The 22165-nt window shown below is 39.5% G+C and overlaps 1 protein-coding gene across 2 annotated transcripts; it reads right to left on the reverse strand.

Annotated features, from left to right (window-relative positions):
• Positions 1–8093: 8093 nt before the first annotated feature.
• On the reverse strand, positions 8094–9588 carry LOC5565886 (very-long-chain 3-oxoacyl-CoA reductase). Of its 2 annotated transcripts, XR_002501015.1 has the most exons (5): positions 9371–9588; positions 9079–9312; positions 8573–9021; positions 8340–8505; positions 8094–8272 (listed from the first exon to the last, which is right to left on the reverse strand). XR_002501015.1 is itself a non-coding variant. In XM_001650228.2 (4 exons), the coding sequence occupies exons 1-4, from the start codon at positions 9537–9539 to the stop codon at positions 8410–8412; spliced, it is 948 nt and encodes a 315-aa protein (XP_001650278.2). In that variant the 5' UTR covers positions 9540–9587; the 3' UTR covers positions 8292–8409. The 2 variants fall into 2 exon arrangements, 1 of the variants encoding a protein (XP_001650278.2); XM_001650228.2 differs by lacking the exon at positions 8094–8272 and having other exon boundaries at positions 8292–8505; positions 9371–9587.
• Between the last annotated feature and the right edge of the window lie 12577 nt (positions 9589–22165).

Here is a 22165-nt window from a genome sequence, read left to right on the forward strand (position 1 = left end):
CTACTTTTAAGGCGATTATAGAACGAAGCCACACCTCAAATTTTCAAGAGCACAAGACTTGAGAAACAAACAGCGCTCCGTGTTGAAATTTTATCCCGTTGGTCACCACAGGCAAGCAATTAATTTGATTGATTTTCAACGCGAACTGTTGTCAGTTTCTCCAGTCTGTTGCACTTGAAAATTTAAAGTTTGGCTTCGTTTTATTATCTTAAGTTTCTCTATTGAGATTCTGCTCAGAGGATTCGAATACATTAAAAAGATAATTTGAGAATCTGCAATCCAAACGGGATTTTTGGGGACCTGCGAAAGTTCCTCGAATCGACGACAGGATCCCAGCAACCTCTCCGAATCAATTGCAATAAATTTACACCCCAGTTTACTTACAACGGAACGTACGCCAAAAAGCACGTTGGAGCCCTAAGCTACCCGACATAGTCGAACCAGTCGAACTATGCGAATGTTCCAGTATTGCTTTTTGTTCCGGCCGTTGTAGTCGTTCCTGTGTTCCTTGCTTGTTCAGCCTAGTATCATGACATTAGCTCTTTTTCGTTAACTAAAACCTCTCACGCTTGCATAAATTCCTCACGCAGATATGGAGTGAGCCTAACAAACCCTTTAAACATTCGTGCAGTTTGCAGCCACCTAAATTTGATCGAAGAGCTAAACATGATCCACGATACACCGTAGAAGGCCTTTTGGTGGCCTGTTCCTCCAGCCGGACTGCAATGAGCATCGAACACACACACAATACGCATCCAATTCTGACCTTAGCCTCAAACAATCGCACGATACCTTATCAACGCGGGGACGCTCTTTGGCTGGTATTATGGAAGGCCCTCAACCACCCAGCACAGTCGCGATAAGGGAACTTCCGAGCAGTTACCACAGGCAAGTTCGATTTAAGTGTATGCCGTTCGATTCCTGATCCGTTCACCAGTTTCAGCATGGCACTTGCTCCACACGGTCGTCAGCATCAATCGGCCGTATACTGAGACGCACAGCATCCGACAATATGGAAGCCCATAAACGCTACTAGCTGTCAATATGCATAGCTGAAGACGACAACCTTACTCCGTTGTTGTTTAAACGATGTGCGTCAACACTCGTAGGTTCAATAAGGCAGCTTAAAATTCAAAAATGTTTGAAAATCCAATGTCTCATATCTTTCTAACCTTCGTTATCATAAAAATCGTGAATTGTGAAATTTTAAGCTTTGTAGGTGTTGATCTAAAGGTGGCCAAAATACAACAAAGATTTATGTGGAAATTACTATGGAGAAATTATGAAAAATGTTCCAAACACTTTAGCACTGAAATGTAAGTACAAACTTATCACCCTTAGTAAAAACTCATTCTTCAAACGATATTAAAGAAATTTGCTGAAGAGATCAATTCAATCCGACGTATAGGAGAAGAGATATTCAGGAATTTGCTTGCCAAAACTTAGCTCTTCAGACCCCTTCAGCAGAAAATTTTACAGAACTCTAGAAGCTCATGTACAACATCCTGTACAACGCCGCATTTGAAAGAATTAGTAGATGATTCCTATTGGTGAGAAAAAGTGGAAACATTCTATGAAATCAAAAAACAAGGAAGGCGATTGAAGTCATGTCAACCTTTCAGAATAATAGTAACTCTATAAAAATTGTATAATCCCTTGAAGAATATAACACCTTGGAGATTTTCCGGAGTTCTTAGCAGAATCTCTGAAGGTGTATTACTATAACATTCAATGCGGAGGGATTCCTAAAAATGCTAGAACAATTTCTTGAAAAACTCTTATGTTGGTTTCCTATGGAATATCAGGCTTTGTTTTTGGTTTAAGGATCAAGTAAAATGGCACAAATGTCAAAACTGGAAAAGCAGTTTTCTCCTTTTAAAATAACAAATTGAAGAAAATAAAAACACACAGCCATTTTGTTTGGCAAATAGGAGAGCTTTGTTTTTATTTTCTTCGATTTGTCTATTTAAAAGAGAAAACGGTTTTCAGTTTTGACTTTTTTGTCTTTTTTACTTAGGCCCAAAAGGATATTCTTAATGTTACCAAGAGAAATTCTTCAGTTCACTATGTCACACACATTGTCGTTTCCATGAACAGAATTTAGGCACCTGTTCGACCGTGTGAAGATGTACAAAATTCAAAATTATATTTCTTTACAAACTTCATGCAACTTATGGTCCTTTGGGGAACTTCTAACACAATTGTTCAAATGTCATCTTGTATAATAGCGGCTTATAGATCAAAAATCAAATATTTGGAGTACACTTGCACATTCGTGGCACCTGTCATATACCAGAAATAAACTCCTTCGATAATTTCTACGAAATTCAAGCCAATATTATCTAGGGTGCATTGATAAGTGCTTGTGGTCAACCATGGTTATATGTGGAATCTATTATGGAATGGGTATTTCAGGGTAAACTTCTATGGTACCGCATTTAGACCAGAAATAAACTCCTGATACAATTTCCTTAAGTTATGTAACAATATGTAACAATTTAAAAAGACGCTAAGTTTTATATTACAAATTATTGATGAAATAAATAAATGATCGCAACTAGTAGAATGGGGAGTATCCGGTAACCTGTTGAATTTCATAAAGAATTTCCTCACAATCGAACCTTCGAGGTCCTGATAGGAAATCACCGATCAAAAGTCACGAGGGAGGAGACCGGAGTGCCTCAAGGCTCTGAGATTTCGGTCACACTCTTCTTCGTAGCCATGAGTGGCATCTTTCTGGTGCTACCGAAAGGAGTATATATATATTAGTATACGCGGACGACATCTTGCTGCTAGTCACCAGAAAACATCCCCGTTCAATCCGCCGGAAGATGCAAGCGACAGTGAATGCCGTCACCAAATGAGCTGGCAACACGGCAGCTGGACATCGCGCCCGAAAAGAGCTCAAAACTTCACATTTGCAACTGAAACCACCGCCCACCAAAAACACCAATTATGGCCAACGGAAAGACGGTCGCCTTGAAGAAGAGCCAATTGTGTCGACTGTTATACAAAGGGTATCACAGATGTATAGATCGTTGCACGCCTGACATAACCTCGAAACTCCATATAAAAATATGTCAACAATTCCATCAGTGAATGTCAAAAAGCAGGACAGTCAATTGAGCGTTATGAAAGAGTGACAGTGAAGGAGAATTTTTCGTGACGTCACCATGCACTCTTCTATCTAGTGCAGCTGTCAAATAGGTGAGTACAGTGCAGTGTTGGCAAAAGTGCTCATATGTGCTGTGTTTGTGGCCTCAACATTTTCATCCACTGGTTTGGTCCGGTATGATGCACCCCTGTGGCTTGTTGGCCACAACAATGCAGCTAAGCCATTGAAACCGATTGGTTAGCACACTTTCGATGGAGATTTTATTCCGATCATAACGGCCCGGGGAGCACCGTGAAACGCATCATCTCAACAGCCTTCACTATCACCTGAGTTGAACAAGCTGCCGTGAGCTAATCATTTGCATGCAACCGTGTAGCCAGCAGCGTTTAATGTTATAACAATCGGTGCGGTGCTGGGGGGTGTAGTAAATCTTAAAATAATTAAAACATTGATTCTTGATCAATGTTAGTAGTTTACTTTTGATCTATGATTACCACCGTATTTTCGGGTAACATTGATAGTTTTAAATGGAAATTGCCTAAACAATTAATTAGCAACTGATTTGTATAGCAATATGAGACGGAAGTTTTAGTGACAAATACTTCACAAAAAATATAAATTTCGTAACATTTGTAATTATAGCGGGGGACTGTCATCTCTGGCACCACAATACGTTTCCTATTCGAAATTCTAGCAAGCCAATTTGTGATGCTTCAGAAAAACCGTTGAAATAACCCCGTTTCAGAAAAAGTAATGATACTCAAAAATGTGGCCTAAGTTCTTCAGTGGCAGAGAAGAAACCGTGTACGAGCGAGATGCAATGGAAAAGGGAATTTGAATACATATCGACTGAGCATTAGATGCTAGAATTCCTAAGAACAGATAAACTTTGAATAACTGCCTGTCAATATAATATACCACGCGCAATGAATTAATTAATTTAACCCCTTCACTAGCAGTAAAAAATTAACTGCAATAAAATCAAATCGCTGTAACTTTTTTGATTTTGATATTTTTGCACCATTTTTTCTTAAGTTTCTGTAGTTTTGAGCAATTTATGAAAAGAATAAAATGTGGACTACACAATGCCAGGTAATAAGGATCTACTCAGAGAAAATGATACACATCGGTTCAGTATTCGTTGAGGCATCTGATAATTACTACTTTCGGATGGCTTTCTCAGTCTGGAAGTCAAAAGGATATTTTTTATATTTCCGACGTTTCGGCCAATGGATTTTTGCCTTTTTCAAGGGGCGTAAGGTCTATCGTCTCCCGCTATAAATAGACTGTCGTCTGATTGGGTCCAATCAGACGACAATCTACTTATAACGGGAGACGATAGATCTTACGCCCCTTGAAAAAGGCCAAAAACTATCGGCCGAAACATCGGGAATGTAAAGAACATGGTTTTTCAACTTCCAGACTGAGAAAGCCATCCGAAAGTAGTATTCAAGATCCAGTCGAAATTGCCATTACTAATTATGACAATTACGATATGATGTTTTTTGAATTTTTACAGATCTTTATTTGGCCAGCGTGGTACTAGAAACCATGGGGCCCAGATAGCCGTAGCGGTAAACGCGCAGCTATACAGCATGACCATGCTGAGGGTCGTGGGTTCGAATCCCACCGGTCGAGGATCTTTTCGGGTTGGAAATTTTCTCGACTTCCCAGGGCATAGAGTATCTTCGTACCTGCCACACGATATACGCATGCAAAAATGGTCATTGGCATAGTAAGCTCTCAGTTAATAACTGTGGAATTGCTCATAAGAACACTAATCTGAGAAGCAGGCTCTGTCCCAGTGGGGACGTAACGCCAGAAAGAAGAAGAAAGGTTCATGAAAATATATCCGTCAAGTTCTGAGTTCATTGACCGTTTAAGGATATACAAGAACTGCTTTGAGTACAGGCCTTCAGATCTACAAGCGTAACCAGTGACTTTTCGATAAATTAGGAACATTGTCGATACCTATACGGGCTTATATAATAACACATTATCAGAATTTGAGTTCAACGACTGTTTACATCCACCCGAAAACTGCTTGAAGTATGAGACATCAGATTTACAAGTGTACCGAATGACCTTACAGAGTCTAGCAAAGTAGGATGATATCCAAGATTGTACCCCGTTTGGCATAAGGTCGTTTGGCATTATAGTCATTTGGCATAAAGATTGACTAAGAATGAATATCGGCATTTTTGAAGCTTTTACCGAGATCAACACCACCGAATCCATACCAAAATATTTTGGTAGGTTCTTAACAAGTGTGTTGTTTGATCAGAGATTTTCCAAGCAATGAATGTCAAAAATTGTTGTGACATTAGAGAGCATAACTAAATAGGTGGAAGATCTTTTCGGATAATAATTTTCTGTACATCCTAGAAGCTTGTTGCGATATACATATTTGAAAATAGAAAGTTTTCAGTTATTATATAGGGAACACGCATAGAATATTTCGCTGCAGATCAAACTCTGCCAAAGTTTGGACGTAACACATGATGAAAATTACTTGATATAATAAGAGAAAATTTATTTGCAAAATATTAAAAGGTCTAATCCAAAAAGATCTATTATTGCAGCATAATGTAAAAATAGCCTATATACGAGAGCAAATTATTTTTCGTTTATAATGTTTAAGGTTCAAACGCAAAAAAATCTTCTCACAGCATAACTCATATGAACAACACATTTTTAAAAGAAAATATTTGTGGCAAAACTTTTGAACGATTCAATATAACTTTTAATTTTGGAAGTGTACATCAAAAACAGTCTATTATCGAAGAAAGGGAAAATTTGTGATTGACATAATATTTTTTCCAGCATATCTGGAAAGGAGATCATGTGTTTACAAAAAAATATGTCGAATATTGGCAGATTCTTAAATAATTATCGTTCTAACAGTACGTCTTGCAAGAATTGATAAAACAGCAAAATATAAAAATGGTTAACATTTAGCTTCACTAGATAATAAAATTTAAAACAGTATAAATATAAAGAACAGCCTATTTTTAAAAGAAGGCAAAATTTATGATTGAACCAATAGAAGGTTGGACGCCAAAAATTATTGCGACATAATAAAACGAAAATACATCAAAAATTGCGTTCAGAACCATCGAACCTACTTTTACCCAAATGTCGTTTCTCGGAATGTCGGTTCCCCGAATGACCCTTATCACGGAATGACCGGTTTCACAGAAAAGTGGTGCAGTTTAAATAGGTGCTATAATAGGCTTCAGTGGCTGTATAGTGAACGAGAAAGAACGATAAGCAATCAAAAGAAGGAGATATTTTGTCATTCTCGGCTATACACATGTTGACAACAATTCTGATGATGGTAAAACTCTGAAGAACCGCCAATTAAATAAAGAAGGGTGCATTAGATGACCAATTCGTTCACCACCCTGAAATGTATAAAGCTAGGGCAATTATGAGTACCAAAAACTTTTTGGGGAAGTTGGTTAATCGGGGAATGGGATTTTCGGGTAACTGGCATTCGGGGAAATGGCGTTCGGGGAAACGACATTTGGGAAACCGACAATCTGGGAAAAGTAGTACATCCCATCTAAGTAACTGCAGTAATCGATATTATTTGTTTTTCGCCGATAACTTTAGCAGATCAGTTATCGATTGCCGCCCTTTCGTCAGTTGGAAACAACAAAATATCTTAAATATATAGCTCCAGAAAACAGCCTATATATGGAAGAAGGTAAAATTTATTAAAATTTTAAATCAACAGTTTTTATATCTATAATTAAGGTAACATCATATTTAGAAAAATAATGTTTGAAAGAAGGGTATATTTGCTCTATATATATATCAAAATCTCCAGTGCAAAAAAATATTCCTCACTATTGAAAAGAACTCAACGAACGCACTCAAAAGAAGAAAAAATATTTGAATGAAGGGTATTTTCTGGATAAATAATTAAATAGTACTGGCAATAACTTTCCTAATATGCATCAGTTTATTTAGGAGCATATGATTGTTGAATGAAGTATCATTTTGTATTAATTGACTCCAAAATAAGCCTGACATCATCAGAAAGATTCAAAAGAAACGTAAAAACAAATGTCATCTTAAGAAATTTTTGGTTTCAGACTCATTATGCCAAACGACTATTATGCCAAACGACCATCATGCCAAACGACTTTATGCCAAATGACCTACCACCATATCCAAACAGGCTCAAATGGTTAGGCTGTAACATGTTTTGAGTTTAAAGACTATTGAAGGTTATCCAAAACCTTTTTAAGTACAGGTATAGGTCTTCAGATCTACAAGCGTAACCAGCGACCTTTCAGATGATAATAACGTAGGGGATATCTAAACAGGGCTCATAGTTATTATCTACCAACAATTAATTCGACTGCTTAAAGTTATCCAAGAACTACTTGGGTTCAGATTTTCAGATCTACAAGCGCAAAGAGTGGCCTTTCAGAACCTTGCAATTTGGGGTAACATCCACAGAGGCTTATATAAATATCAAGATCAAGGTTTATCAAGATTTTAGTTCAGCGACCATTGAAGGTTATTCTAAATTTCTTTTGAGTTCATTTCTTCGAAACTTGATAGGGCATATTTTATTGAGCTTGTTTGACTGAGAACCTGTTTCATTAATGTCAGGAACGTTACAAGTTACGCTAGTAGAACTACGCTAGTAGAACTGAAGGCCTTTACTCAAAGCAATTCAATAACTACCGAATAATGTTCAACATGGTTTATCATAATTGTATGTGCTCATACGAGTTTTATCACTGTTGATTTATCGTCAAGAGATTACTGACTACGTATGTTGATGTGAAGACAGACTAAGCTCTATGGAAGTCTTGTTTAATCCTAGAGATCTGTTAGACTCCAAACTTTATAGAATGTGCTTGTTTGAGTATGCTTGAGTATGAACCTTATTTGTAAACCTTCGAAAGAGCGCTGGTTACGCGTGTGTATTCGAACGACTTTACTCAAAGGCTTGTTTGGATGAATGTTAACAACCGTTTATTTTGAATTTCGGCGGCTCATATTTGGTTTAGCCTGTTTAGATGTAAACCTTTTTTATTGACGTCAGAAAAGGTCTTCAGATATACAAGCGTAACATGTAACTTACGTTTTCTCAACGTATGATACATCCGGTTTGCAGTCTTTCGTAGATTTTCCATTCTGAAATTATTCAAATGTATTCAATCAACTTTGTAGCCAAAAACTAATTTATTACAACTCTTCTTACTAATGATCACCAGTTCAATGCCACATATACGAAAAGTTTCTTTAGAACATTGCATAGCTAAAATTAATATTTACGATTGCTTTTCCATATATCTGCCCATTTTAAGTACGATGCTCCCAAGCATTTTAGTGATTATCCATCGTGGCAAAATAGTGATCACTATAGCCTGCAACGTAAATATTAATATATTTTTTCATTCAAGCTTCCATTTTCAAACAACAGTAATATCTCACCTGTATCGCATGTTTGCAACAACCCGTGGTGTAGTTCGTTTTGCCAATCAACCAGGCAGCCGTTTTGCCAAAAGCTTCCACATCTATGCTCATCAGTTTGATGAAAAGGTTTTGCCGAATGTCTGCGATCATATTGGTATCCACTAGCATTGGTCCAACCAGTTGGCATTCAACTCCACTCCCTAGCAGTTCCTCCTGTAATCCTCGGCTAAACGAGTCGAGGAATGCTTTTGAGGCTGCGTACATCGTTGCGTAGGGCAGTGCACAGTGACCACTTGCGGAAGATACGTTCACCACTATACCTCTACGGCGCTGTTTCATTTCCGGGAGCAACATTTGGACCATCCTTACCGCAGGATACATGTTCACTGTGAAAGTCTGTCGCAGTTCTGATATGGAAATTTCATCTACCGTTGCGGGGAACTTGTGGACGCATCCCACGTTGTTAACTAGATGATAATCGATTGAAATAACTGAAATTTCATTCATGCCAATTGATAACTCACCAAGAACTCCAACGTCCAAGCCTTTCAATTCCTTCTGAATTCTGTCATACACATGATCTCCATCGTAAAAATCTACGTCAATCAACTTCACCTCCACATTGCATTCACCCTGGATTTCCTGCGCCACTTTCTCTAATTTGGATTTGGTCCTGGATATCAACACAAGGTTCATCCCTTCACGAGCCAGATTCAGAGCGTACTGCTTCCCAATCCCATCAGATGACCCTGTTATAACTGAATTTAAGAAAATGATGCATTACACCAAACCCGGATCCATTTAAATTCAACTTACCAGCCCACGGTCCATATCGTTCCTTGAGACTTGGCGATGGAAACACAACATTCCAAACTATGCAAACAGGAGATTCAAGTGCTTCGTACAGATACAGAATGGTTGCGTACAAACCAACAGCGTACAGCAAGTATAAGCTCACCGAGCTCCAAGCGCACTCGAGCATCATCGTGTTGACTAAGCGGTGTCATTCGCCAGACTACACAGCAGATTGGATAGAGTCTCATATGGGTGACTGTTATTATTTTAATGAGACAACTGATTCCGCGATCATAATATCATCATCAGGTTAATGAGAATGCCCAGATAGCGAAAGTGTTTGGTGTACAGCTATTGCACGAGACCGACTTGGCGGTGGTGGGTTCGAATCCCACCGGCCGAGGATCTTTCCGGGTTGGAAATTTCCCGGAGTGTACATCGTTTTCATTCAAGTGATCACAGAGCTGAGGGGCAGCCTAGTCCCAGTTGGGATGTTATGCCAGATAGAAGAAGATGCTTTGATTAAACATCGTGCTGTGTCAAATAGCGTTACACTTGATTAGGGGTCTACCCTTTTGTTCTAGATTATTCTTGTTTCGTGATTTATTATTATGCAAACCCGACTAGCTATAGCTATCAAAATTGTAACTTGATGTGTTATTTAGTTATGTTATTTTTTGTAACACCGATTGTTATAAATAAGATTTTGTTACAAGTAGGGGAATTCGGGGTAAAACCGACACCCTAAGTTTATTAATAAAATTTGTGTACTTTCGCTTGTTAAACGAACCTAAAATTGTTGTAGAATCACATATTGGTTATAAATCTATCATTCCTTGCGATCACTGGATGATATAGTAAGCTTATAGAGTGATTTATATCAAATTGATATTTCATCATTTTTAGGTGAGACAATTGAAAGTGCGGGTAAGATCGTCACCCTGTTGGGGTAAAACCAACACATGTACTTTGAGTAGAATTTATACGTTGTGAATATCACCATCACATGGCATATTAAAAAGTATGATTTAAACTTGACTTTCGACTTTTATGACTCCTTCCTCTAAAAGATTATACTCATATTACGTAAATTATTGAGGAGAGGCCAAAGATCCACTAAATATATGTGAAAATTTCAAATGTCCCATGCTAAGATTATAATGTTGGGGTTAATACATATGGATATGATTATTTTGTGTTCATGGATTGTTTACGAAAATGATGTTGTGGTGAATGATTGGTTTAAAAAACAGTATTGGTCTTGTTAAAAAAAAGTACTGTTTTATTTTAACAAGACAGAAAAGTGTAATTATTTTTAGTTATTGAAAACTGTGGAACCTCATGGTTTGTAAATCAACAATAAGATTAATTTGAGTGAAAACATTTAATTAATTCTTCAATTTCAAATTCAATTCTTCAAGTTTTATCAAATAAGTTTGAAAGTGAAACATAGACTTATTTTTTAAATGCTTAATTATATTTTACATGTTTACAAGTGCGCTATCCATAAACTTCACTGGAATTCGAAAATAAAGACTCACATAAACTACAGAGGAAGTCTTCCGACAAGAATGATTCCCTGAAGTTATATTATGAAGCAAATAAAGGTGTAACCGTTCGACAAATTCGAGGATAGTTAACCGGCGATTTAAGCGCCACTCTCGCGATAGGAGAGACCGCCGGTCGATTTGATTTGCCCGACTATTTCGACTTTTACCTCAGGGGTACTCGAACGGTCGCTGGCTCAAATTTGAAACAAAGAAGCGCAATCTCTGAAAGCTGAAATATCTCCCACAACACGCTCAATTCCGCCTTAGACTCGTTCAACCCACTGAACTGAAGAACTTAAAAACCTCTTAATGAAAATCGAAGCAGCAACCTGAAACAAAACTCGCAATTGAAGTGACCTTCCTCACAATTGCACTAAACGGAACTCAACTAAAACAAAACTACTCGATTTTCTATTAATTCCAAATTCCACAATTTATTCGGTTTCGGGTTGGACGGTTTGGGTTGGGTTTGGATTGGGGAAACACTTTAGAGCATGGCCATGTCTACAATTACCACATACCTGCGCAGGGTTTTTCTTCGTCGACTTGTTGAATCTCGGCGACGACTCGAAACAGCCAGGAACCTCGGCGATGGCGGCGAGAACCTTCGTAACGATGGCGGCGAAGGGGATCGTTTCGCCGTCGCTGCAGGAATGGCGTGCAGCGCGATGAGCCCGTGCAAATATGGCCGAACTAAAGTTGCGAAGCGGGTGGCGGCTGGACGGATGGCCTCCGATTTTCTCCAGAGAGCTTTGGCTACGACGGAGTGTCGTGCGACCCGGGGTTGATCTTCTTCCTTCGGTTTAGAGCCAACGTACCTCCGTACGGCCTCGCGTATGGCGCTCTGACCGTACGTGATGAAATGAACTCCTCCCCTAAGGTTCTGATCCGGAACGTGATGCGCAATTGGCGACGCAGTTCACGATCCGCACTCTCGTTTAGCTTGGTCCGGGGTTGTAACGTTGGTGGACCGTCTACGACGATTAGTTGGCGATCGTCGGGGAATTTTCGCTCCTTTTTGAAAGGCGAAACACCACGCTCCGTTTGACTACCCCGAAGGGCGGGCCTTGGTGGTTGCACGGACTCGAAACAACGTCCTCGGACGGAAATGGTGGCCCGAAACGCCACGGGGACCGTATTCGACTTCGGTCGATACTCGAAAAACTCCAGCCTGTACCCAAAAAGCGCAGGGCGCTAGAAAGTCCAACGCGAAATTTATTTTAAAAACTGAATTTAGAAAATCGAGTACATTGAAATTACCTTTTTGAGTCACAATTATAAATTTAACAGAACAGTTCGCGTTTGTCGGACACACCGACTCCGAAACGTTTCACTACCTTATAGAACAAACAAATAGAACAAAATTAGAACAAAGTACAAACGAAAAATCACTTCAATCACTTTTAATACCTTTTAGTTACAACGAATCTAACACACTTTAAATAAATTAACTTTAAAATTGAACTACGAACTTCTGAACTCCAGCCGTTTAAGAAGCGAAATGAACGAGTCTACTTCTTTGGAGCAGACAAGAAACCTGCTCACATAAAGAGCCTATTCTTTCAAAAATTGCGCCCAAACTAATTTGATATGGCGAGAGTTCGTGCCTTCGGTAAACGAACATGGCTAAAACGAAAATGAACACTACAAAGGTTTGCACATCACTACACATATCCCATACTGGGTAACGTCAATTTAGTACACTTAGTCTAGACACAAACCTTATCGACAATATACGTAACACTGAGCTCAATCAAATTCAAATTCAGATGATTTTGCTTAAAAAGATAAAAACGTCAAAAGTTCACAAACTTTTTTATCATGTTTTTAACGGAAAAACGCAAAACGTTACAAAGGTTTCGATTTTACCCCAAATGAAAGTGTCGATCTTACCCCGAGTGGACATTTATTTTTCAATAGCATTTTCAGCTGTCGAAAATCCAAAAACTAAATTCTCCTTCATGTTCTATGAACGTAATAATGATAATGATGATGTAAACGCAGAACAACAAAATGACTTTTTAAAAATTTCACATGCGAAATAGTTAAAGAATAAGAGCAAAATATTGCAACTGCTGTTGCTTCTATGTTATCCAATATGATTTTGTCCATTCCTTGCTGTGCGCTTGAACAAGCCAGTTCAGTTTTTGGCAGTCGGTAGTTTTTTGGATTTTTCTTCCACCGCCCGTGTGGTTTTTACCAGTGCAGTATTGTACCGTAGTGCTTTAAACCGCGCATCGTGAAGGAAGCGAACCAGATTGGCAAGGGTCAACTGGTATCGTGCCACGAGAAGATATTGTCACCATCATCCCCTGGTGATTGGATTCCCCGTTTGCATCAGCAGCAAAACGACGACACGTTTTTTCTGCCTACCTACGGTGTAGAAGACCAGCTGCGGTCATCGAACGGGAACGGATAAGTATCAATTGTATACCTACTCCACATCCTTTTGAATTGCTTTCGCATCTCCGAACAAACAAGGTTGAGTTCAAGGTTGTTTTTCGGTTCACTTCTGTCTCTCTCCCGGTGCCAGTTTTGCCCGAATAGGGGAGGCTTGTACAAAACAGCCCTAATCGGTTAAGTTTTTTTTCTCGATATATTTTTTTTTTTTTTTTGGTATTATTTTTTTTTTTTTTTTGCCCGTATAGGGGAGGTGTGTACAAAATAGCCCACTGATAAGTTAACTTTAAGCATTTTTTGTTTTTTTTTTTTTTTTGTACTTTATTATTATTATTTTTCTTTTTTTTTTTTTTTACTTTATTGTTTTTTTTTTTTTATAATTATTTGGTTGCGGTTGATTTTTATCCCGCATGGACGAATCGGATGGAGGCGATACGCCTCCTAAAGATCTCGTTGCTCGAACGCGGTTTTATCAACCGTCTTCGGCTGGGCCTTGGGTTGTCTATTTCCGGCGCAAAAATAAGATTTTGAATGTGCTCTCGATCTCTAGAGAGCTGACGCGTAAATATCCTGGGACCGTTATTCACCAAGTGAAGCAATCCAAGCTGCGTGTAACTGCACCTAGTTACAAAGCAGCGAATGAGATTGCTCAGCATGAGGCTTTTACTGTGGAGTATTTTATCTACATACCTGCCAGAGAGGTCGAGGTGGAAGGGAAAATTATCGACGCGAGTCTGACATGCGAAGACATTAAGACTGGCAAAGGTGTTTTTGAGAACCGGTCCATTCCTGATGTGGCTATACTGGATTGTAAACAATTACAATCAGTTTCCATGGAAGGAAATAAAAAAGTGTTTTCGCCGTCAGCCTCGTTTCGTGTAACTTTTCCTGGTTCCGTTCTCCCGAAATTTGTTTGCATTGATAGTGTTTTTTACCCAGTGCGCCTTTACGTGCCGAAGGTATTCAATTGTACCAACTGCAAACAGCTTGGTCATAGTGCTAGCTTTTGCGACAACAAGCCCCGTTGTGGCAAATGCAACCAAGCTCACTTGGAAGATGATTGCACACAGGAAGCTGAAAAATGCAGCTACTGTCGTGAGGATCTTCATGATTTGCAGAAGTGCCCGGCATACAAAAGGCGCATTCGAAATGAGAGTCGCTCCATTGTGAAGCGCTCCAAGAAGACGTATGCGGAAATGGTGAAAGCTTTAAATCCGCCTGCAAAAGAGTCTTCATCAGCCATCCCAGTTGGTAACTCTTTTCAAGAGTTGTCTTCCGACGAAGCGAACGACGACGAAACCGATGGGGGAGATTCTTCGGAGGTACACGCACCCGGAAAACGAAAGTCTCCATCTTCACCGGGACTGCGCCGTAAGGTAATGAAATCTTCCCTCAAAAGTTTGCCGAATTCTAAAGGAGGTGGGGCAAATTTGAAAATCCCGAAGAAACAGGTCTTTGATGCTTCCGTTCCGTGTTGCAGCAAAGATCTGCCGCCCCCGCCTCCGCCGATTAAATATACTTCGAAAAGATGCTCTAGACAAGATAGCAAGAAAAAAGCTACTGAAGTTCCTCGCTCTTCCTCGAAAACCCCCCGGGCCAAGCGAGGACTGATAACTTTTACGGCCCTTGTGGATCGCATATGTGATGCCCTCGGAGTTTCAGACTCATTCAGAGGCATACTCGACCTTTTTCTCCCCGCAATAGAAGAGTATCTCAGGGAATTGACTATCTCGTGGCCCCTCCTTGCTTCGATCATATCTTTCGATGGATAATTCATCGAGTGAGGTACAAGATATGATCACTGTGTTACAGTGGAACTGTCATAGTCTAAAACCTAAATTAGACACATTTAAGTTTTTGCTTCACAATTCAGATTGTGATATATTTGCACTTTGTGAAACATGGCTTTCTTCTGAAGATGATCTTAACTTCTACGATTTTAACATTATACGCCAGGATCGAGATGATAATTACGGGGGTGTGCTTTTAGGGATCAAAAAGTGCCATTCATTCTACAGAATCCCCATCCCGACTCATCCAGGCATAGAAATCGTTGCTTGCCAAATAAACGTAAAGGGTAAAGATCTTTGCGTAGCTTCTGTTTATATTCCTCCAAGAGTTTCAATAAACCGCCGTCATCTTTGGAATGCAGTCTCTATGCTTTCATCTCCAGTTTTAATACTGGGTGATATGAACTCACATGGTACTGGATGGGGCGAATCTTATGACGATTATAGAGCGGCTATTTTCTATGACTTATGCGACGATTTCAACTTGAACATTTTGAACACAGGTGAAGTGACACGTATTTCATCCGACGGCAAAGAAAGCCGTCTTGACCTGTCTTTAGGATCAAGTTCACTATCATTCGATTGCATGTGGAAGGTGATCGATGACCCCCATGGTAGTGATCACTTGCCCATAATAACCTCTATCAGAACTAATTGTGAAAGGTCAGAACAGTCAATTCAGGTTCCTTTTGACCTCACTAGGAATATCGATTGGCAAAAATTTGCATCAGCGGTAACTTTTGGTATCGAATCATTCAACACTCTCCCACCGTTGGATGAGTATCGATTCCTAACAGAATTGATTTATAAAAGTGCATTAGAATCCCAAAAGCAACGAGTTCCAAGTGCATCCTTCAAAAGACGACCAGCCACACCTGGTTGGGATGATGAATGCACTCAGTTGTATCGAGAAAAATCTAATGCCTTTAAAGCTTTTCGTAGATATGGTACCTCAGAACTTTATTTAGAGTACTCGAAGCTCGAAAAAAGACTGAAGAATCTTATTAAAGCGAAGAAGCGTAGCTATTGGCGGCGTTTCATCGATGGCCTCTCACGAGAAACTTCAATGACGACGCTTTGGAGAGTGGCTCGCAACATGCGAAACCGCTCATCCTCAAATGAGAGTGACGAATACTCCAATCGTTGGATATTCAACTTCGCAAAAAAGGTCTGTCCAGACTCAGTTCCAGCTCATCCGCCTTTTTGGGAAACTCCAAGAGACGATGCTTTGGATAGACCATTCACTATGCTGGAATTTTCTATGGCTCTTCTTTCATCAAACAACTCCTCTCCGGGAAGCGATATGATTAAGTTCAATCTTCTTAAAAATCTCCCTGATATCGCTAAAAGACGGTTGCTTGACCTGTTCAACTCATTCATGGAACACAACATTGTTCCACCTGAATGGAGACAGGTCAAAGTAATAGCTATTCAAAAGCCTGGGAAACCAGCGTCTGATCATAATTCGTACCGCCCGATCGCTATGTTATCATGTTTAAGGAAATTGTTAGAAAAAATGATCCTATCCCGACTCGATCACTGGGTCGAATCAAACAACATGCTTTCCAGTACACAATTTGGCTTTCGCAAGGGCAAAGGAACAAACGATTGTCTAGCGTTGCTTTCATCAGATATTCAACTAGCCTTTGCGGACAAGGAGCAATTGGCTTCGGTTTTCTTGGATATTAAGGGCGCTTTTGATTCAGTTTCCATAGAAATATTGTCAGAAAGCCTGCACAATAGTGGATTACCTGGAATATTGAATAATTTCTTGTACAATCTGTTGTCAGAAAAACACATGAGCTTCACTCTCGGTCAACTGACAACTTCCAGAATTAGCTATATGGGCCTTCCCCAAGGCTCATGTCTGAGTCCCTTGCTTTATAATTTTTATGTTAAAGATATTGACAACTGTTTGGAAGAACCATGCACGCTTAGACAACTTGCAGATGATGCTGTGGTCTCTATGAAGGGTCCACGAGCGGAAATCCTGCAAAGACCATTGCAAAATTCCCTTGATAATCTATCCACTTGGGCTAGAAACTTAGGGATCGAGTTTGCTCCGCAAAAAACTCAACTGGTTGTATTTTCTAGGAAGCGGAATCCTGCCCAACTGAAGCTTAAGCTTTTGGGAACAGACATCGACCAGTCTTTGACTTCAAAATACCTTGGGGTCTGGTTTGATTCAAAAGGCACTTGGCGAACCCATATTAGGCATTTAACGGAAAAATGCCAACAAAGGATCAATTTTCTACGAACAATTACCGGAACATGGTGGGGTGCTCACCCGGAAGACCTCATAAAACTCTATAAAACAACCATTCTCTCTGTTCTAGAGTATGGCTCTTTCTGTTTTCTCTCAGCAGCAAACTGCCACCTGATTAAATTGGAACGAATTCAATATCGTTGTTTGCGTATCGCCTTAGGGTGTATGCACTCAACACATAATGCGAGCCTAGAGGTTCTGGCAGGGGTTTTACCGCTACAGAACCGATTCTGGGAGCTCTCGCTAAGAATACTGATTAAGTGTGGAGTGAGCAACACACTCGTTATCGAAAATTTCGAAGAATTGCTCAAACTGAATGCTCAGTCAAAATTCATGAGAGTTTATCTCTACTACATGTCATCTGACATTAGCGAGTTCTGTTTGATCTTTCGACCTTGACACTTGCTTTTGCCGGGGCGAGTGACGAGGGCAGGATCAAACATGTCGCGCGTCGGTCTCGTAAGTGAAAAAGTGGCGTGATCGGTGAGTTCGGTTGAAGAAAGTGAAAAAGTGCTGCGATCGGTTAGTTCTGTTTGATCTTTCGACCTTGACACTTGCTTTTGCCGGGGCGAGCGACGAGGGCAGGATCAAACATGTCGCGCGTCGGTCTCGTAAGTGAAAAAGTGGCGTGATCGGTGAGTTCGGGTGAAGAAAGTGAAAAAGTGCCGCGATCGGTTAGTTCTGTTTGATCTTTCGACCTTGACACTTGCTTTTGCCGGGGCGAGCGACGAGGGCAGGATCAAACATGTCGCGCGTCGGTCTCGTAAGTGAAAAAGTGCCGCGATCGGTTAGTTCTGTTTGATCTTTCGACCTTGACACTTGCTTTTCCCGGGGCAAGCGACGAGGGCAGGATCAAACATGTCGCGCGTCAGTCTCGTAAGTGAAAAAGTGGCGTGATCGGTGAGTTCGGTTGGAGTAACTGAAAAAGTGCCGCGATCGGTTAGTTCTGTTTGATCCTTCGACCTTGACGCTTGCTCCTGGGCAGTGCGTCAAGAAAGCCCGAACAGTTTTTTTTTATTCTTTTTGGGTCGCGCGCTTATTTTTTTTCCTGAGTGCTTTTTTATAGCCGAGCAAACGAGTGAAGCCGAAAGTGGATTGTGGCTGCTCAGTCAAGGATAACGGATCAATTGGTGAGCTCGTTTCATGCTACTATTTCTAATCTATAAAATATATGATTTATCAACAAACTATGGATGGTTCGTCACTGTGAGTGTCGACACAAACTCTGATTCATGATTTATTTATGTTTAACATTTTTTTTTCAGAACACCTTTTATATACCTTTATTTTTGTAATTAAAAAAAACTTTGAATGGTTCGACACTACAAGTGTAGACTTGCGAAAGGTTCACTTTATTCAACAAACTTTGGATGGTTCGCCACTGTAAGTGTCGGCATAATAATAAGAGTGTTCTATGATGTCCCAACCAATCGAGTTTTTTGTTTCTTTTCAAATGAGTAAAATATAATAACACATGCTTTCGTCCTGACAGCTGTAGGAATGTTACATTTAGGTATTTGTTCAACAAACTTTGAATGGTTCGTCACCTCAAGTGTCGGCATTATTTTCCTCTACATAGAAATTGTTCATATCAAATGAAAATATTATATTTACGTATAAGTATGTATATATCTCACAAATCATTGTTTATCATGGTCTAATCGCTTATCAAAGTGAATCCTATGACCCAACGATCCTCCCCATTAACAAACATCCCTCCCAGTAGCCTTTGTGGAGATGCAGAGGCAAACACGGTCTCCAAAAAGCAAAGGTTACACACTAACATTCCTTCCCCCAATCCCACCTGACTGCAAGGACGTGGCCGGCGCCGTTATTGACCCTGTATAAATAGAGGCACTGAATTATGCACACTGAAGAAGATTATGGCCAATCCCAGCCGAACTTCTAGTTGATTCTTTGTGCATTTTCACTGACTTCGGTCAATCACGGAATAGCAACCATTGATATGTGTAGTCAGTCTAAGCTAAGCTAAGCTAAGCTAAAGCTAACTACATGTCATCTGACATTAGCCTTCCATGTTACAACCCCCCACGTGTACGCTTCACCAATGACAGTTCCTCTGTTGAATATGATCTATCCATGAAACAAGCTATTCATGGAATTCCAGATCAACTTCGATGTATTACTATCCCACGTATTTTTAACGCAAAGTACCAGAATGTCGATTCCTACAGGAGATATTTCACTGACGGGTCCCGTATAAATGGATCCACTGGCTTCGGTGTCTTCAATGAAAACTCTTCCGCCTTCCGAAAACTTCAGGAACCTTGCACGGTTTATGTTGCTGAGCTGGCAGCAATCAACTTCGCTTTGGGGATGATCTCAAACATGCCCGCAGACCACTTCTTCATCTTCTCGGATAGTCTCAGTTCTATTGAGGCTCTCCGATCGATGAAACCTGTAAAGCATGCATCTTACTTTCTTACAAAAATAAGAGAGCAGATGTGTGCACTGGTCGAAAGATCATATAAGATTACCTTTGTATGGGTCCCCTCACATTGCTTAATTTATGGCAATGAGAAGGCGGACTCTCTCGCAAAGGTGGGCGCTGAGGAAGGTGAGATTTATGATAGACGAATTTCACACGATGAATTTTTTCATTTAGTACGTCAAAATTCTCTTCACGGTTGGCAAAGCGATTGGCTAAATGACCAACTGGGACGGTGGTTACATTCCATAATTCCTAGAGTTTCCTTGCGAGCCTGGTGGAAAGGTTTGGACATAAGTCGAGATTTCATTCGCGTGATGTCAAGACTTATGGCCAACCATTACTCGCTAGATGCACATCTACATAGGATTAACCTCGCGCTGAGCAATATTTGTAGTAGGTGTGGTTCCGGTTATGATGACATCGATCACGTAGTTTGGCAGTGCCCGGATATGGACGCCTCCAGAGCGCAACTTTTGGATACCCTTGCGGCCCGAGGTAGACAACCCTATGTTCCAGTTAGAGATGTGTTGGGCACCCGCGATTTCACTTATATGGTCGCAATTTACGATTTCCTTCGCTTGTCTTGTATAAAAGTTTAATTCTCTTGTGTTCTCTTCTCCAGTTTTTTTTTTTTCTCTGTGTTGTCCCTTTTGTGTTGGATTGAGGATCCTGGCCATCCGGCAGACGAATACCGGCAAGAAATTGGTACCAACGCCATGACACGATAATAGAGCTACCACGCTATACCTCCCGGATGAGCTGCAGAGAACCCTAAACCCAATCCTTACCATGTCCTTCCCTTTCAAAATTGTGACCATTAACCTCGAGTTGCCACGAGTACCCTGGCTCCATCCCATACTAACTTTGGTAATGAAAATGTAAATAAATTGTAAATAGTACAAAAATGAACTTCGGCTCCGTAAAGCGTTACACGCATTTGAGCCCCAAATAAACGAACTAGTAAAAAAAAAAAAAAATATGATTTTGTTGTTTATTTTGGTAGTTTATTGGTAGCGTCAGTTGTAATGTCATCCGAAACACAACATTTCACAAGTAAAGATAGAGCGTGGTGGATACTGCATGAAAATCTGCTCAAAACATGAAAAATCAAAGGGCGTTGATCTTACCCACAGTGTCGGTTTTACCCTGATTTCCCCAACGTCTTTGAGTAATAATTAGTTGGGGTAAAAATTATGTATTTTTATTAATTTTTTTGGGTGAATATATTTAGGTGTGAATATTTTTAGAAATGAAATAAAAAAAGCTTTAAAGTGTAAAAACAATAAGTCATTAGCGGGAATGCTTTAAAAATTACCCCTGCGAATGAGTTGAGAAAATATGACGTCACAGTTAGTGACGTATATAAAAGATAAACTTACTCGTTCTTGGTATAATATTGATAATGAAACACAATTGTTTCGTGTCATGTTATCATTACAACCTATGATATAATTTTGCTTTAATGATGAATATAGCTTAAATTTTGTTCCAGTAATAACAAGACATGTTGCAACTTTTTGCAACATGATATGTTATTGAATGATTTGTAACACGTTCTGATATAATCTTGTTATGGATCATTGGAAAAATAGTACATAATATTTAAATTTCATCAACGGGAGATAATTGTATCCCAATATACAATTTGTTATAAAATTTTTATATCATCTGCTAGTCGGGAAGCATAATGACAGGCGAGAAATTGTCGAGTATTGCAATCAGAATGGTGCGTCGTGGTGTCAAGAACAATGTGGTGATGCTGGTTGAAAGAGGTTGATGTGCTATATGGGATTCATTATTTACTATTACTATTACTATGAATTTCATAACCAATAGAGAACCTACCTGTAATTTGATAATCAATTTAATTTCACACGCTTATAAGCTTGTCATTTCCCGAACGCCAGTCATTCGGGGACTTGTTTCTAAGTGATGCAGTTCACAAATGTGCAAAACATCCAATTTTGGTATGATTCAGATAAACCTTTTCAAGAATCATGAAATTGTCTCACGTATTTCAGTTACAATATTTCATTTTTACAATTAAAAGAGCAGGATTTTCAGTCTTTTTACTTCGCGGAGTACATTTTGAAATAAAATTATTGCTGGGAGCACCTGTTCTTCATCACAATTACATTTGAAATCCAGATTTTTTACACGTTAAAAATCGACCCTTTGTGAAGTAAAATTTATGTTGATCAATATTTCATAAATATTGATTTTATTTTAAATTTTAAATTCCAATCTAAAAATATTCATTTTATTTTATGGATTAAGCTCTATTTCTGGCTTACACTGTGACAATTTGACATCTAAATTAATATATATATATTTTTTTTCGTTTAATTTTTCAAAAAA

The sequence above is a fragment of the Aedes aegypti genome, chromosome 2 (genome assembly GCF_002204515.2).
Source record: "Aedes aegypti strain LVP_AGWG chromosome 2, AaegL5.0 Primary Assembly, whole genome shotgun sequence".
Classification (NCBI taxonomy): domain Eukaryota; kingdom Metazoa; phylum Arthropoda; class Insecta; order Diptera; family Culicidae; genus Aedes; species Aedes aegypti.